Source organism: Pogona vitticeps, chromosome 3, assembly GCF_051106095.1.
Source record: "Pogona vitticeps strain Pit_001003342236 chromosome 3, PviZW2.1, whole genome shotgun sequence".
NCBI lineage: Eukaryota > Metazoa > Chordata > Lepidosauria > Squamata > Agamidae > Pogona > Pogona vitticeps.
This window is the reverse complement of record NC_135785.1, coordinates 124,232,672-124,250,217: the sequence shown is the minus strand read 5'-3', so window position 1 is coordinate 124,250,217 and position 17,546 is coordinate 124,232,672. Positions and strand designations below refer to the sequence as shown.

The 17,546-nt window shown below is 42.4% G+C and overlaps 1 protein-coding gene and 1 long non-coding RNA gene across 5 annotated transcripts in view; one reads left to right on the top strand and one right to left on the bottom strand.

Moving 5' to 3' along the window:
* WBP4 (WW domain binding protein 4) overlaps positions 1-7,787 on the top strand; it is a 36,573-nt gene extending 28,786 nt beyond the window's left edge. For all 4 annotated transcript variants that reach the window (XM_020804269.3, XM_078390725.1, XM_078390723.1 and 1 more), the window contains 2 exons: positions 717-922; positions 6,017-7,787. In XM_020804269.3, coding sequence (XP_020659928.3) covers positions 717-922; positions 6,017-6,224 — 414 coding nt within the window. In that variant the 3' untranslated portion in view covers positions 6,225-7,787. The remainder of the gene's footprint in view (positions 1-716; positions 923-6,016) is intronic.
* On the bottom strand, positions 917-9,394 carry LOC144588241 (uncharacterized). Its single transcript, XR_013543692.1, has 5 exons — positions 9,176-9,394; positions 8,763-8,803; positions 3,946-4,060; positions 3,550-3,648; positions 917-1,238 (listed from the first exon to the last, which is right to left on the bottom strand). It is a non-coding gene; the product is annotated as an uncharacterized LOC144588241 (long non-coding RNA).
* Positions 9,395-17,546: the final 8,152 nt, after the last annotated feature.

The window sequence follows — 17,546 nt, the reverse complement described above, 5'->3', positions numbered from 1 at the left end:
TCTTGTGAACTAAAAAAAACCAGACATGATTCTAAACACAGTAGATCACATTGTTAAATGATTGTTAAATGAATCATTGGAATTAAAACCATGCACAATTAGCACTGCTTAAACATATGTTAAAAAAAAACCAAAAAGAAGTACAGTTCCCATGTGTGATTTTAAAAAGTGTCTTTGCCAGCCAGCAAAAGGTAGCCTTGCTTTCCTTGGGAGGGAGTTCCACAGCAGTGCCTAAGAAAGCACCAGATGTGCCTGTGAAGGTGGAGAGACAGAAAGATAAGAGACATCTTCTTATCTTTAAGACCCATTCATTCTCACATGGGAAGATACAGTCTTTCAGAGAATTTGGACTCAAATGGGCTGCCTTATGAGATGGTTTACACAGGTTCCTTTGAAACTAGACACATAGAAACACACACCATGGTGCCATTAACTTTTTAAAGTTTGCTGTTGCTGTATACAAAATTTGTCAAACTAAGCAAGAAAAGAAGAAAAGAAGAAAATAAAAGCTGAATATTTTTGACATTAATAAACAGTAACCTTGAATTCAAAATAGCATGGGTTCAGAAGTTTTAGTTTTCTTACTTTTCTAATTAAACTCAACTGTTTTTAAACAGTTTCCTTATTTGAAGGGGGAACATAGCATTGTAACTTTTGAGGCAGTGTTAGTGTAGCACAATTGAGTGAAGTGATGTTGTGTTCTCCTCCTTATTTAGCAAAGAACAGAAAGCAGTGAAGAAGTAAAGGAAAAGCCTTGCAGACCCAAAAAGATCAGCCCTTACGGAGAATGGCGGGAAGTGCAATGGGAAGGCACAGATCAAGAGGACAGAGCACCTCTTCGGGAAGAACCATCTCAGACACCATCTCAAACAGTTAAGCCTTATGGTGAATGGGAGGAAATCACAGAAGAGGAAGATCCATAGTAAGTCTTTTTATTATTCAGAAGCATATTTAATTAACACAGATTTTTTAAAATACATTAAATTCTTTTTTGTGGATTCACGCAACAGGAGTTCTGCGCCTGCGTAAGCGATCCTTCAGAATGTTCCAGAGTCTCAGCCGCATGTTCCCCGGGTAGATAATATGAGCCCCACCTCTGCATGTTAGTCCCTTTCTTTCCGCCATGAGAGGAGGGTATCTTCGGCTTGCTCCTCTCTACTCTTCTTACAGTAGACCTTTTTTCCTTTTTCTTCCTTTGTGTTCCCCTTACTTCTTTATAGTTGTTAGCGAGTAAGGAACTAGAACAATATAGTATAGAAAAAGATTGAAATAAAAGGAAGGGAATAACTTCAGTAATATATAAACATTTGGTTGAGGAAGCATTTCTCAAGGGTATGGGATCTAAAATAACATGGGAAACTAGTTTGAATATCAGTATATCAGAGAAAGAATGGATGGAAATATGGACTACATATCCATATAAATCAATATCAATCAAAGGGAAAGAAATGGTTTTGAAGGTAGTCCACAGATGGTATTGGTATCCCACAAAATTAATGGAGAAATCTCAGATAGGTGCTGGAGAAACTGTGGAAGTAAAGGCACACTAGAACACATGTGGATCTCTTGCCTCAAAGTGGAAGCATATTGGAGGGAAATAATTAAATGGATAGAAACGTTGTTGAATCAAAATAATTAAAAATGAAGTTATTGTCAATATTTAAGAATGGAAATGAAAAATTATTCAATAAATACCTAATTGCACATCTTATTGGTGCAGCAAGAGTTAAAATTGCACTAGACTGGAGAAATGCTCAAGATCTTTCAGTAAAAAAAAATTGAGAACAGAATCTGGCAAAAGGTCCTGATGGAAAAGCTGATCAATCAAATTAAAATATATAGAAGGAAAATAAAACAGGATAAATTTATGAAAACCTGGCAACCATTATTAACATATGGAATTAGCTCAAAAAAAGAAGAATGTGATATGGGAAGTAATTTGGATTGCTGGCATGTAATATTTTAAAAAGAATTATGTTAAAATAGGGATTAGGGGATGTATAAAGAAAGACAATCTACTGAAAGAATATGTAAGTAATGTAATAGTGTTGTACTACAATTATAACTTGCATTGTCATACTGTGGATGTTAATAAAAATTTAAATTACTTTTTTTAAAAAAACACTACTCTCTCCATTCAGAGAGAGTACTATTATGGCTTCAACAACAGCTGTGGTCCCATAAGCCAGGCTATGCAAGAGACCACTACAGCTCTACTACCTTCTCAATTACAACAGTCAGATAGATCTGAAGTACAAAAAGTTTATCCTGCCCCACCAGCTTTGGAAACAACTTCTATGGTGGACCAACAGATGTCACTTAACTGTGGGAGTACCCTTTTGGCAACCCCAGGCCAGCCTGATGATAGTCACCGTTGTAAGTACTATTGGTTGGGGAGTTCACTGCCTCAGCAGAACCATAAATTATCTGTGGTCTCCGTATGAGAGAACTCACCAATCAACTTTCTTGAGCTCCTTGCAATCTTCAAAGCACTCAGGGCTTTCAAGAATCTCCTCAAAAACACTATACACAAATAGAGGGGCACAAAGTCCCTCAATCTACTTATCACCATCCAAATGGGGGACTGGTGCATCACCTGCAGCATCCTCCCTATGGCTGTCCATGTTTCCAGACCTGACAATGCCAAATCCTATGCTCTCAGCCATACCTTGGTACAGAGACATTACCCTCACATCCCGCTGGGGACAGCCCCATATAGATGTCTTTGCTGTCAACAAAAAGTGCCGCCTTTTTTGCTCTCGAGCCAGTATTAGCAGACATTCCATGGGCGACTCTTTCACTCTTTCCTGGATGCCCTCCCTCCTCCTCATGTTTCCACCGTTCCCCCTGATCTGATGCACCATAGTTGAAATGCAACAGAACAACTGCAGCATCATTTTACTGACTCCGTAGTGGCCAAGTCAGCCATGGTTCGCAAACCTCCTCCTACTGTCTGCCGACAGGCGGCGTGTCCCTCTCTGCCACAACCTTCTTATTTCCCACAACTGCTCAATCAAGCGCCTAGACATCCAGTGCCTCAAGTGACATCCTATTCTCCCACGATAATGAAAATTTTAGCGCAGGTCAAAAAGCTGTCCACTAGCAGGCTGTATGTCTATAAATGGAACAAGTTCCTTACCTTTCAGTCTTCTATTGGAGTCCAACCACCCCACCCCACCCCACATTTCTGGATACTGTCTTGAAATGTGCGCTATATCTTAAACAATCTGGGTTCTCACTTTCATCTCTAAAAGTCTGCTTGGCTGCATGCCACCTCGCATCTTTTTACAGATCCAACCTTGCAAAAGTTCCTAAAGGGACTAAGAAATGCCTTCCCTGACATTAAAGCTCCACAGCTTTCCTGATCTCTCTCCTTGATGCTTACCCATCTTACATCTCCACTGTTTGAACCTTTAGCTACAACTGAGTGGAGACTCCTCACACTCAAGGTAGCCATTTATTGGCCATTACATCTGCCTAACGAGTGAGTGAACTTACAGCCCTCCAGTGTGACCCTTCATACATTCAATTTCATTGAGACAAGATTACCTTATATACTGATGCTTTTTTCTTGCCCAACGTCATTTCCTCCTTCCACTTGTCTTGGCCGCTAGTCCTCCATACCTTCTATCCTTCTCAACAACAAACCTGGAAAAGAGATTGTACATCTTAGATGTCAAGAGAGCATTGGCATTTTACCTTTCCTGTATCAAGGACTTCAGAATGACTCCAAGGCTGTTTGTTGGCTACCACGGTCCGAGTAAAGGTCACCCAATCTCCTCCCAATGTTTGTCTCGCATGGCTTGCTTATGCCATGGCCAAAGTAGAACTTCGGTCACACATACAAGGCCATCCCACACGCTTCATCACACTCTCTACAGTTTTTGCACATGGTGTCGACATTCAGATGTTCTGCAAGGCAGCCACCTGGTTGCAACCTCTTACCTTAGCCATGCGCTATAGCTTAGATTTGTGATTCCTCCTTTGGCAAGTCTTATCTTATCTGGTATACTCGCATGGCTCCTTCCACCAAAACACCTTGCTGGTCATCATTGTGTGACTAGATAGAGGCAATGAAAAAGAAGAACAGGTTACTCACCTGTAACATCCGTTCTTTGAGTGATCCTCTGTGTATTCACACATCAAACCCTCCTCCCCACTGTTGCCTCACCATTCTCTCTCTATATATATCTGTGATGGACACATTAGGGACTAACGTGCAGAGGCAGGGCTCGCATTATTCCGAAGGATCATCTGTGCAGGTGCAGAATACCCGTTGTGTGACTACATAGAGGTCCACTCAAAGAACTGATGTTACAGGTGAGTAACCTGTTCTTTTACTTTTTAAAAAAAATTATGAAGAAATGGCATAATGTAGTGGCATCTACCTGAGAGCTGGCATATCCCTAGTTTAAATCTCATATTCTGTACAGTGGGGTCTTGACTTAAGAACGGCTTGAGTTAAGAACATTTTGACTTAAGAACCACTCTCATAGGTAAATATTGACTTGACTTACATACTTAGATTTGAGTTAAGAACTGAAAAAAACCACGTGGGAGGCAGGGAAAGTGCAAAATTTGAACTTTCAGTTAACTGTTGGCCAGTGAAAAGGGTGCCTGTCTGCTTCCTCACTCCTCCCAGCGTTTAGAGAGTGGATTGGGAGACAGTCTTCAGACTGCCTGGTACTGCCTGGACTGGATTTTCCCTGCCTTCCCTGAACCTTTCTTGACCTAAGAAAAAAAAGAAACAAACTATCCCCCTCTAGTGGTCGAAGGCAGAATAGCAGCTTCCCATTAGTTTCTATGGACGGAAAAGAGCAGATACGGATCAAATGGTTTTCAATGCATTCCTATGGGAAATGCAGATTTGACCTGAGAACTTTTTGACTTGAGAACCACCTTCCAATACGGATTAAGTTCTCAAGTCAAGACCCCACTGTATATGGAATGCACGTGGTAGTCTTAGGCAGGCCACCATACAATATGCTCATGCCTTTGTGTGCAGTAATAATAGTGTTATCCTTTAAAGGATTGCTTCTATGATTGCTTCTTTAAAATTCCCTCTGAAACAAAGTGATACCAGGTGCAGACAGCTGTAGTACCCAGATCTGTGAGCTAACAATTTACTGAAATTAATTTCTGCTAGCCACTATGGCTGAAATCCTGTTGCATGATATAGAATTTTGCAGCTGAATTTCATCCTATGTTTTCATCCTTTAGCTTGTTTCTCTGAATACCTGAAGTGCCTTACTGACTGCCAGCTTATCAAGGGATTTTAAAGGGTGCCTGTCTGCTTCCTCACTCCTCCCAGCGTTTAGAGAGTGGATTGGGAGACAGTCTTCAGACTGCCTGGTACTGCCTGGACTGGATTTTCCCTGCCTTCCCTGAACCTTTCTTGACCTAAGAAAAAAAAGAAACAAAATATCCCCCTCTAGTGGTCGAAGGCGGAATAGCAGCTTCCCATTAGTTTCTATGGACGGAAAAGAGCAGATACGGATCAAATGGTTTTCAATGCATTCCTATGGGAAATGCAGATTTGACCTGAGAACTTTTTGACTTGAGAACCACCTTCCAATACGGATTAAGTTCTCAAGTCAAGACCCCACTGTATATGGAATGCACGTGGTAGTCTTAGGCAGGCCACCATACAATATGCTCATGCCTTTGTGTGCAGTAATAATAGTGTTATCCTTTAAAGGATTGCTTCTATGATTGCCTCTTTAAAATTCCCTCTGAAACAAAGTGATACCAGGTGCAGACAGCTGTAGTACCCAGATCTGTGAGCTAACAATTTACTGAAATTAATTTCTGCTAGCCACTATGGCTGAAATCCTGTTGCATGATATAGAATTTTGCAGCTGAATTTCATCCTATGTTTTCATCCTTTAGCTTGTTTCTCTGAATACCTGAAGTGCCTTACTGACTGCCAGCTTATCAAGGGATTTTAATGTTTATAATAATGAGGACTGCTCTTGATGAATTCTTTATTTTATTTTCTTCCTTTTTGAATTCTTAGTGAAAAAGTAGACTTGGAACTCCCTGAAACAGAATGTGATTCTCTGCCAGCCCCTGCTCTGCAAGTACCAGAGGATGCCAAGATTATATTTAAAGAAAAAACTGTCAGTTCTCTTGGTAGCACCACAGAAGGGATACCAGTTTTCAAAAAGCGAAAATTTGAAAATGGAAAATCTAGAAACATACGACAGAGACTGAATGATCACTAATACTTTCAGCGCAATGTTCAGATGCTCTTTCAGTGGAAGAAGGAAAGAGATGAAGAAAATAAATGCTTTAAAACAATTTCTTTATAAGAAATTTCTTTATAAGAAATTGCTGGAAAATAACAGCTTCTGGTTCTTCAAAAGTTTCTTGGATATGTATTGTATTAAACAACTGTTTTGGGGATGATAACATTTTTATTTGTTGGAATGTAAATTTCATGTAGGCAGTTTTGTAAATATATATTTTACAAACCATGTTACCTGAATTCAGAATGCACAACCATGCAAATTCATTTTACAGATTTGTTAATTCTGATCATCTAATTAGCACCTATTATTTTTTTGTAATCTGCCTTGACAAAACATAGTACTATAGAGATCACAGCATTTTAACTGTCCATAATTTAGTTAGTGGAGATTTAAATGTAACACCATTTTTGTCTCAATTTTTTTCTGATATTTTTCTCCTGAATTTTCAATGTGTCATTATGGCAGTTACCTGGAAAAGTGAATGAGAAAAATAATGCTTTATTGATTCGTGTTGATGGAAATACATGCTGGTTTATCTCTTGCTTGTGAAGATGTTCTGTATAGGCACTGAGTATAACATTTGTCGTATCACACTCTTAATTCCTCATCTGTCCAATGTAAGAGGCTGGTGTTATAAGTACTCTTTGGTTAGAACAAGTTTGGGGACCAAGGTAAGCTGAATTCTCTGATCTATATAAGTTTGCACATAGAGTAAATGTAGATACATTTGTACTGAACCATTTATTATTCTGCTGTTAGTCACATTGTGATTTTGCAGAGGTTTAGAAGACTTTTCTAGTCAGTATTTGTCCCTCAGCTTATCTTCCCTGCACAGACATTTTGGTTGGTATCTTATTGCTAAGGAATTATGACTGGAACATACAACTCTGTGTACAGTTCCTCTTCCCTGCTGTTTATGCCGCAAGAGGAATCCAATAAGCCCTAACACAAGTACAAATCCCCATTGTCTTTACACTGCTTGCATAATTAGAAGCCAGATATCCCTTATGGTTTACGTTTGTCAAGATGATTATACCCCCACCCCCTTTGTCTTCACTGTATATGCAGCAAGTAATGAAAGAGTACTTGTTTTTTGCAAAAAACTTGAATGAGAACAGAAAAGCATTTGGCATAATTTAATTGTAGATGGCCACAATTTGTTTCCTACAATACTGCAACACTTGTTGAGCTTGATTTCTTACAGAACCATGCTGTACACATCTAGTCAAACAAAGCTTACTCCATGCTGTATACTGAGTCCAACGAGGCTTACTCCCAAGTAATGTGTATAAGACTACAGCCTGTACTATATTAATATATCTGGAAATGCATTCCATTTAACTTCTAACTTCTGAATTGCACTGTTAGTTTCTCAGATACTGAAAACTTTATTGTGAACAAGTTTTTAGAGGAATGAGTATGCACCATACGTTAGAAAACAGAAGCATCATTTTTGCTTTATTTAACATTAATTCCTACTTCTAGTGGGAAAAGATAAATTAAAATACAATAAACCTTGAGGAAACTTTGTAGAAATGTGTTTAAGTTTCAACATGCCACTGTGATTTATATTGTGCATATTTTAAGCCATTTGATCTGAAGTGTCTGTTAATTTTATTTTTCAGCTGGCACAAACAATCTGTATCTTAAGTTCAGATACATTGTTTTGGAAAGCCAAATCATTCTTCATTGTGGCCTTTGTGAATGCACACAATAGGGGTTTTGGCAGCACCTGCGCTGGTCCTCTCGGAATCTTCAAGAGCTTTTGTAGAAAAGTAACAAAGTTTAGAGTTGCCCCTATCGCGCATGCTCCACCCGCTTCAGCCTTCAGTTCCATTTTACTGCCTTTGGGATTGGAACCTCTCGATTTTAGAGCTCTCTGATTGACATTTCTGACTGAATTATGGACCTTTGACGCCGTTTTTCCTTCGGATATTCAAACTCTGTTGCCCTTGATAAACGGTTTGCCTGATGTTTCTTCGCCTTAAAGATTTGGATTGTTTTTTTTTTATCGGATTGTCTTGCGTTCCCGCCCTTTTTTCAGCTGACCATTAATACTCCCTTTTGCCCTATATCTCTACATTTCTTTAAAGAATTGGACATTCCGCACTATCGCCAACATTTTAATCTAGACTCCTGCTAGCTACCTCAGTTTTTCGCTCTACTTTATGTCCCGATCCGGTCCCTTCAGTAGGTGCGTGGTGTGTTCCCAAAAATTACCATTCTCCAATGGTCACGACCACTGCTTTTTTGTTTAGGAGAATCCCATCAACCACATTTTTGCGAACATTGTAAAAAATTCACTAAAACCACCCTTAAAGCACAGCAAAAGCGCTTAAATTTTTTTCTTTGGGATAAAACGCTCTCAGCATTAAGACCCTCCGAGATGGAAACCACCCCCACACCATCGGCGACCTCACGTTCAGAGGTTCAAATTGCTTCATCACCTCCGGTGTCAAAATCTGTCAACAAAACTGCAAAGAAATCCACGTCAACCACGGAAAAACTTACCTCGACGCCAAAATCCACTTCGAACACGTTTTCAAAGGATCCTGTGAAAGAGAAAAAATTGTCTAAAGATAAGAAGGACAAGTTTAAAGACCATAGAAAGCAGATGCCTCCAATTTTGGCGTCGCTGCCATCTCTGATATTAGAGGACTCATCCCAGGACCGGGAATCCCTTTTGGAAGTCGCTGCCTCTCTCCCACCTCAGCAGCTCGAGACTTCGCCTGCCGACCTCAAACCTCTCAACTGTTCTCCGACACCTAGCCAAATAGTGCATGCTGTCGCTAGCCCAGCTACTGCCCCTCATAGCCCTGTCTCTACCAGGCCGGCATCACCGGCGCCTTCATTGCCATCGTCTTCCTCTTTGGGACCACCTTCTCCACCTCGAAAGAAGGCTGCTAAGAGTAAACACCTCTCACCGGATCGACGGCGAACATCCCGACATGAGATGGTGGTTCTACCCCGGTCTTCTCGACGTCGATACAGATCAAAGTACGTCAAGGTCGATCGTAAGAAGTCCTGTCACCAACGTCGACGCTACGACTCGGACACCAATTCGTCATCAAGCGGGGAAGACTACCGCAGGGAGAAAAAGATTCAATATGTCTATGCATCTTTGTCTTCCTCCTCTTCTTCATCTCCACCCCGATGTCGATGCCAAAAACATGTTGTGAGGTATTTGTCGGTACATCTTTACTCTTGTCCACCTGTTTAGAAACTCGACCGGTGTCGACACATTTGTACATAAGAAGACAAATCTCCCCCTATAGGTGTTCCTCCTGAAGCCTCAGAGGAAACTTTATCTCCTTGGCACAACACATCAGAGGAGAGAGGCTCATATGGATCAATATTAGAAGGTAATAGTGTAGGATTTTTTGTTCTGTCTTCTTTTGTCCAATTCCGAATTTTGAGGCACGCAGGTCAAGTGAGTTCTCGAGTGTGCCATCTTCTATGTCGAGTGTGAGGTATTTGTCGGTACGTCTTTACTCTTGTCCACCCGTTTAGAAACTCGACCGGTGTCAACGTTCAGATGTGTTTGGCATCGATGTCAGGGTGGAGACGAAGAAGAGACAACATGCCTGGCTAAGGTCTTCAGGTATTATAGAAGATGTTAAAACATGCATAGAAGACCTACCTTTTGATGAGAAAGGTCTCTTTAATGAGAAGACTGATGATAATTTGGAGAACCTGCACAAGATTAAAAAGACTACTAAATCATATACTATCCAACAACAACCTAAATACAATAAATATCAGTGGTGTAAACAATACCCACAACAATACCAGCAACCGGCTTCTCAATCTTACTGACCTTTCAAAAACCAGAACCAGACAAGATCCTCTCAGGCCTCATCTTCTACTTCCACTTTTTCGGCCACAATCCTCTTCACAACACCGTTAATCTTACAAGCCACCGGCTAAAAAAATCAAAACAATATCTTTGACTCACACACAAAGCTATCCGAACCCGATCATCCTACTTGACTAGCACCATATTTTCACGACTGGGCAAACATCACAAAAGACTCTTGGGTCTTAAGTATTATTCAATTCGGCTACCGTCTGGAATTTACAGAATTTCCTCCTCTAGGACAAATCAAGCTTACGCCCTTCGATCCTGTTCTAGAAGAAGAAGATTCTCACTCTTCCTCAAAAGCAAGCTATTCAACAAGTTCCAATGCGAGATATAACAAACAGATTCTATTCCCGTTACTTTGCCATGCCAAAAAGGACGGCAGGATCAGGCCCATTCTAGACTTAAGACAAACACTTCACTTCATCCACAACGCTTTCGGATGGTCACACTATAATCCATCCTTCACCTACTAAGACAAAAAGACTGTTTTGTAGTAGTGGATCTCAAAGATGCCTACTTTCATGTAACAATTCATCCACGTCACAGGAAGTACCTTTGGTTAATTTTTCAAGACAACATTTACCAAGTCCGTGCTCTTCTGTTCGGGCTGTCCACACCTCCACAAACCATGAACTGCATGGCTCCAGTAGCGGCCTACCTTCGTCTCCAAGGCATCCAAGTCTTCCCATATATAGATAACTGGCTGGTGGTATCCATCAAAACGAAAGGCACTTCGACTGGTGGTATCTCCATCAAAACGAAAGGCACTTTGAGGCACCAAGTTTCTTTTTCACACTGTGAGAGACTGTCGACTATCAGTCAACCACAGGAAGTCCCACCTCGTACCATCCCTGGTGGTCGACTATATAAGAGCAAGGCTGGACTCTCTCAGGGCTCAAATATTCCTGCCACCAGACCGCACAAAGATCAGCAGAGCTGTTCGCAGATTTCGACCACGCTCCAAGGTCTCAGCGAGGCATGCTCAACATCTGCTTGGCCTCATGTCTTCCATGACATCCACAGTGGCACGTGCCCGCCTGAAAATGCAATCTCACCGGGCGTGGTTCTTGACTCTTTTCGATCCTCTTCAGGACAGTCCACAAAACTGTTTGTTCATCACAACAGAACTGGTGAAACAGTTACAATGGTGGACATCTCTCCCACATCTCCTGGCCGACCATTTCGACTCTGCAACTAACAGTTCAGGTGACGACGACGAATGCGTGCTCCACAGAGTGGGGAACACTGTGGACCTCACCGAATACATGCTCTATGGTCACATCAGGACAGATGGTTACATATCAATCATCTGGAGATACTGGCAGTTATAATAGCCTTCCGAGCATTCCTTCCTCTAATACAAGCTTGTGGTGTTCAGGTGATCACGAACACCACGACCATGTACTATATCAACAAACAGGGAGGGACACGCTCCATGTCCCTTCTGTTCTTCTCAGTACATCTATGGGAATGGTACTACCATCATCACATCTTTCCAGTGGCCATCCATGTTTCAACGACGGACAGCGAACTCGCAGACAAACTGAGTAATCTCACAGCACAGACTCATGAGTGGGAATTGGACAAGGGAGTCTTTCTCATGTCATGCAACAGGTGGGGATCCCCTGTTATGGACATGATTGCGACTCAGACGAACAAGAAGTGCATGAAATATGCCTTTCGTGCAGGAAGAGGCATGCATTCACTCGGGGATGCTTTCATGATCCCATGGGGGTCCGGTCTTCTTTATTTTTTCCCCCAATACCACTCATCCAAAGGACACTGGTCAGAGCTCATCAACTGAAGTCCAATGCAATTTTCGTTGCACCGTGGTGGCCTCGTCAACCATGGTTTTCCACCCTCAAGGCGATAGCAGTGGATGTGCTCAAACAACCAGGCATCCCACACTTTCTCAGCCAGGACTCAGGCAACATCCTTCATCCAGACCTCGAGTCATTGCACCTGACGGCTTGGAGGATTACCCATCAATCAAGGAGATCCTAGATAAAGTCAGGAACCTCCTGTACCTCAATGGTCTCTTCAACTTGTTTTGTGCGTGCTTACACGCCACCCCTTTGAACCTATGGCATCGTGTGATATTTGGTTATTGTCATTTAAAACTTTATTTTTGGTTGCCATCACATCTGCAAGAAGAGTGAGTGAGCTGGCAGCTGTCAGATCCAATGCCCCCTATCTTTAATCCTTCAAGGATAAGGTTACTTTACATCCTGACATTTCTTTCTTGCCTAAAGTTGTATAAGATTTCCACCTCAATCAACCCCTCATATTGCTGACCTTGTTTCCTGAACCCACAACAGATATTGAGCGCATGCTTCATTCTCTGGACGTTAGAAGAGCCTTAGCATACTACCTTTCACGAACTAAGGACTTTCGTGCCTCACCAAGGCTATTCATGTTTCCATGAAACAACATAAACATTCTCCTGCTTCCTCTTCTACTGTCTCCAGATGGCTTGTCTCTGTTACATACCTGGCCTATGAACATCAAGGCAAGACTCCTCTTGAAGGTCTCAGAGCATATTCCACCAGAGCTCTTGCAACATCTACAGCCTTGCTACGTGGTGTCGATGTGCCAGACATCTGTAGAGCAGTCACTTGGTCCAATGCGTCAACCTTTGTGACGCATTACAGGCTAGACCTCCGGGCCAAGAAGGAGATAAGCTTTGGGAGAGCAGTGCTGACCTCTGTTCTACAGTGATGGCCCTCTTTCCGGTGAGCTTGCTAGAGTCACCCTATTGTGTGCATTCACAGAGGCCACGATGAAGAAAGACAGGTTACTTACCTGTAACCATGGTTCTTCAAGTGGACCTCTGTGAATTCACACATCCCACCCAGCCTCCCCACTGTCCATCACTGACTTTGTCTCTGCTAAGCTCAGGCTATTGTGGCGGATAAATGGAACTGAAGGCTGAGGCGGGTGGAGCATGCGCGATAGGGGTAACTCTAAACTTTGTTACTTTTCTACAAAAGCTCTAAAAGATTCTGAGAGGACCAGCGCAGGCGATGTCAAAACCCCTATTGTGTGAATTCACAGAGGTTCACTTGAAGAACCATGGTTACAGGTAAGTAACCTGTCTATTTGCCTTATAATCTAAACTACATACTTGAATTGTTCTGAGCTACACCACTGGAATCAGAGACTTAATTCACTTTAAGTAACAGAGAAAGAAGCAGTGTGGTAAAATTCTTAGGGCATTGATTACCGTCAATAATCACTGGCCAGAATCCTGTTGGTACTATATAGCATACACTGGAGACCATGCAAGCAGTGTCTGAAAAGTACTCTCAAAGGCTGCGAGCTTAATGACTTCCTAAATGCCCCACTGATGTGATTGGACCCCCAGAAGGTCTCTGATGGTGGCGGGGAAGCCCTGGAAGACCTCCCAGGGCTTACCCGCTGCCATTGGAGACCTCCTGGGTGTCCCCTGCCACCAGATTGGCACCTTCAGAGGTCTCCGGAGGCCTCTTGAGGGTCTGATCGCTGTGGTGGAGGACCCCCAGGAGGTTTCCAATGGTGGCGGGGAAGCCCTGGGAGACCTCCTGTGAGTCCCCTGCTGCCGCGATCGGAGGCAGCGGTCACCCAGTGCTGGGAGGCTTGAGCTGGTTGGGTTTCTTTGGCCGATTCCCTCCTGGCTCGCCTCCCACTCCTTGCCACCCTCCACCATTTGAATTTCCCGCTATGGGCCCATGGAGGGTGGCACGGAGCAAGGGGGAGGCGAGCCAGGAGGCAAGAAGCACTGATACTGACTAACCGATCAAAGCAAACAAAGCATTCTTCTCTACATGTATCCACATGTATCCACTTAGGTAATAAGTCTAATAATAAATAAACCTATGTAGGACCTTCTTTGCACACTGACACCAAAGTACAACTGATACCGACTATTCATCCAATAATAATACATCAACTTCCAGATCACATAGTTCACCTTCTACGTCTTCTACATTATCTCAAGATAATCACTGCATCCAGAGAATAACCTCATAATATTCCTACCGCTATATCTGAACCATCCTCCCTCAGCCTCAGAAGATTTTACTTCATACTCTCAATCCTTAGGATGGTTAAATTACTACAATTGGACATTCAAGAACCACTCACCCAGAAAAAGGACTTAGTCTTTGATGATTTAAACCAAGACAAAACCCCTCCATTGAGTTTGAGTTTTATACCAACCATGTTTGAACTAATAAAGAACTCATGGGACAAACCCCCGTCATCACTTCAAATTCCACGCAGGGTGGAAAATCATTATAAAACTCATGGACCGGACACATCATTTCTTATGAAACATCTGACAACAAACTCTATTCTTGTCGAATCGACTCAATACAGAGCCCGGAACAAGTCATCCGTGGCACCAACTAACAAAGAGGAATGCAAAATTGATATCTTAGGTTGAAGGCTTTATTCACTTCGTCCTGTCTGACTCTTCGTCACCCCATGGACCAGAGCACGCCAGGCTCTCCTATCTTCCACTGCCTCCTGGAGTTGGGTCAAATTCATTCTGTTAGCTTCGATGACACTGTCCAACCATCACATCCTCTGTCGTCCCCTTCTCTTGCCTTCACACCTTCCTAACATCATTGTCTTTTCCAAGGAGTCTTCTCATGAGATGGCCAAAGTATTGGAGCCTCAGCTTCAGGATCTGTCCTTCCAGGGAACACTCAGGGTTGATTTCCTTTAGAATTGATAGGTTTGTTCTCCTTGCAGTCCAGGGGACTCTCAGGAGCCTCCAGCAACACCACAATTCAAAAGCATCAATTCTTCGGCGGTCAGCTTTCTTTATGGTCCAGTTCTCGCTTCCATACATCACTACAGGAAAAACCATAGCTTTGACTATGCGGACTTTTGTTGGCAAGGTGATGTCTCTGCTTTTTAGAATGCTGTCAAGGTTTGTCATCGCTTTCCTTCCAAGAAGCAGGCGTCTTTTAATTTCAGGGCTGCTGTCTCCATCTGCAGTGATCATGGAGCCCAAGAAAGTAAAATCTGTCACTGCCTCCATATCTTCCCCTTCTATTTCCCAGGAGGTGATGGGACCAGTGGCCATGATCTTAGTTTTTTTGATGTTGAGTTTCAGACCGTTTTTTGCACTCTCCTCTTTCACCCTCATTACAAGGTTCCTTAATTCCTCCTCACTTTCTGCCATCAGAGTGGTATCATCTGCATATCGGAGGTTGTTGATATTTCTTCCTGCAATCTTGATTCCGGCTTGGGATTCCTCCAGTCCAGCCTTTCGCATGATGTATTCTGCATATAAGTTGAATAAGCAGAGGGACAATATACAGCCTTGTCGTACTCCTTTCCCAATTTTGAACCAATCAGTTGTCCCATATCCAGTTCTAACTGTTGCTTCCTGTCCCACGTATAGGTTTCTCAGGAGATAGATAAGGTGGTGAGGCACTCCCATTTCTTTAAGGACTTGCCATAGTTTGCTGTGGCCCACACAGTCAAAGGCTTTTGCACAGTCAATGAAGCAGAAGTAGATGTTTTTCTGGAACTCTCTGGCTTTCTCTATAATCCAGCGCATGTTAGCAATTTGGTCTCTAGTTCCTCTGCCCCTTCGGAATCCCGCTTGTACTTCTGGGAGTTCTCGGTCCACATACTGCTGAAGCCTACCTTGTAGGATTTTGAGCATAACCTTGCTAGTGTGGGAAATGAGTGCAATTATACAGTAGTTGGAGCATTCTTTGGCACTGCCCTTCTTTGGGATAGGGATGTAGACTGATCTTTTCCAGTCCTCTGGCCACTGTTGAGTTTTCCAAACTTGTTGGCATATTGAATGTAGCACCTTAACAGCATCATCCTTTAAGATTTTAAATAGTTCAACTGGAATGCCATCACCTCCACTGGCCTTGTTGTTAGCCAGGCTTTCTAAGGCCCACTTGACTTCACTCTCCAGGATGTCTGGCTCAAGGTCAGCAACCACATTATCTGGGTTGTCTGGGATATCCAAATCTTTCTGGTATATTTCCTCTGGGTATTCATGCCACGTCTTCTTGATGTGTTCTGCTTCTGTGAGGTCTCTCCCATTTTTGTCCTTTATCATGTTCATCTTTGCACAAAATGTTCCTCTAATATCTCCAATTGTCCTGAACAGATCTCTGTTTTTTCCTTTTCTATTATTTTCCTCTATTTCTTTACATTGTTCATTTAAGAAGGCCCTCTTATCTCTCCTTGCTATTCTTTGGAAGTCTGCATTCAATTTTCTGTAACTTTCCCTATCTCCCTTGCATTTTGTTTCCTTTTTCCTCTCTGCTATTTCTAAGGCCTCGTTGGACAGTCACTTTGCTTTCTTGCATTTCCTTTTCTTTGGGATGGTTTTTGTTGCTGCCTCCTGGACAATGTTACGAGCCTCTATCCAAAGTTCTTCAGGCACTCTGTCCACCAAATCTAGTTCCTTAAATATTTTCTTCACTTCCACTGTGTATTCATAAGGGATTTGGTTTAGATTATACCTGAGTAGCCCAGTGGTTTTTCCTACTCTCTTCAGTTTAAGCTTGAATTTTACTATGAGAAGCTGATGATCAGAGCCACAATCAGCTGACTGTATTGAGCTTCTCCATCTTTGGCTGCAGAAAATATAATCAATCTGATTACGGTATTGCCCATCTGGTGATTTCCATGTGTAGAGTCGCCTCTTGTGTTGTTGGAAAAGAGTGTTTGTGATGACCAGTTTGTTCTCTTGACAAAACTCTATTAGCCTTTGCCCTGCTTCATTTTGAACTCCAGGGCCAAACTTCCCTGTTGTTCCTTTTATCTCTTGACTCCCTACCTTAGCATTCCAATCCCCTAGAATGAGAAGAACATCGTTCTTTGGTGTCAGTTCTAGAAGGTTTTGTAAGTCTTCATAAAATTGTTCAATTTCAGTCTCCTCAGCATTGGTGGTTGGTGCATAAACTTGGATTACTGTGAAGTTGAAAGGTCTGCCTTGGATTCGTATTGACATCATTTTATCAGTTTTGAGATTATATCCCATTACGGCTTTTCCCACTCTTTTGTTGACTATGAGGGCTACTCCATTCCTTCTATGGGATTCTTGCCCACAATAGTAGATAATGTATGATAATCATCTGAATTGAATTCGCCCATTCCCATCCATTTTAGTTCACTGATGCCCAGGATGTCAATGTTTATTCTTGCCATCTCCTGTTTGACCACATCCAGCTTCCCAAGGTTCATATGCAGTATTTTTCTTTGCCGCATCAGACTTTCCTTTCACTTCCAGGCGTGTCCACAGCTGAGCATCCTTTCGGCTTTGGCCCAACCACTTCATTAGCTCCGGAGCTACTTGTACTTGTCCTCTGCTCTTCCTCAGTAACATGTTGGACGCCTTCCGACCTGAGGGTCCCATCTTCCAGCGTCAAATCTTTTAGCCTTTTGTTTCTGTTCATGGGGTTTTCTTGGCAAAG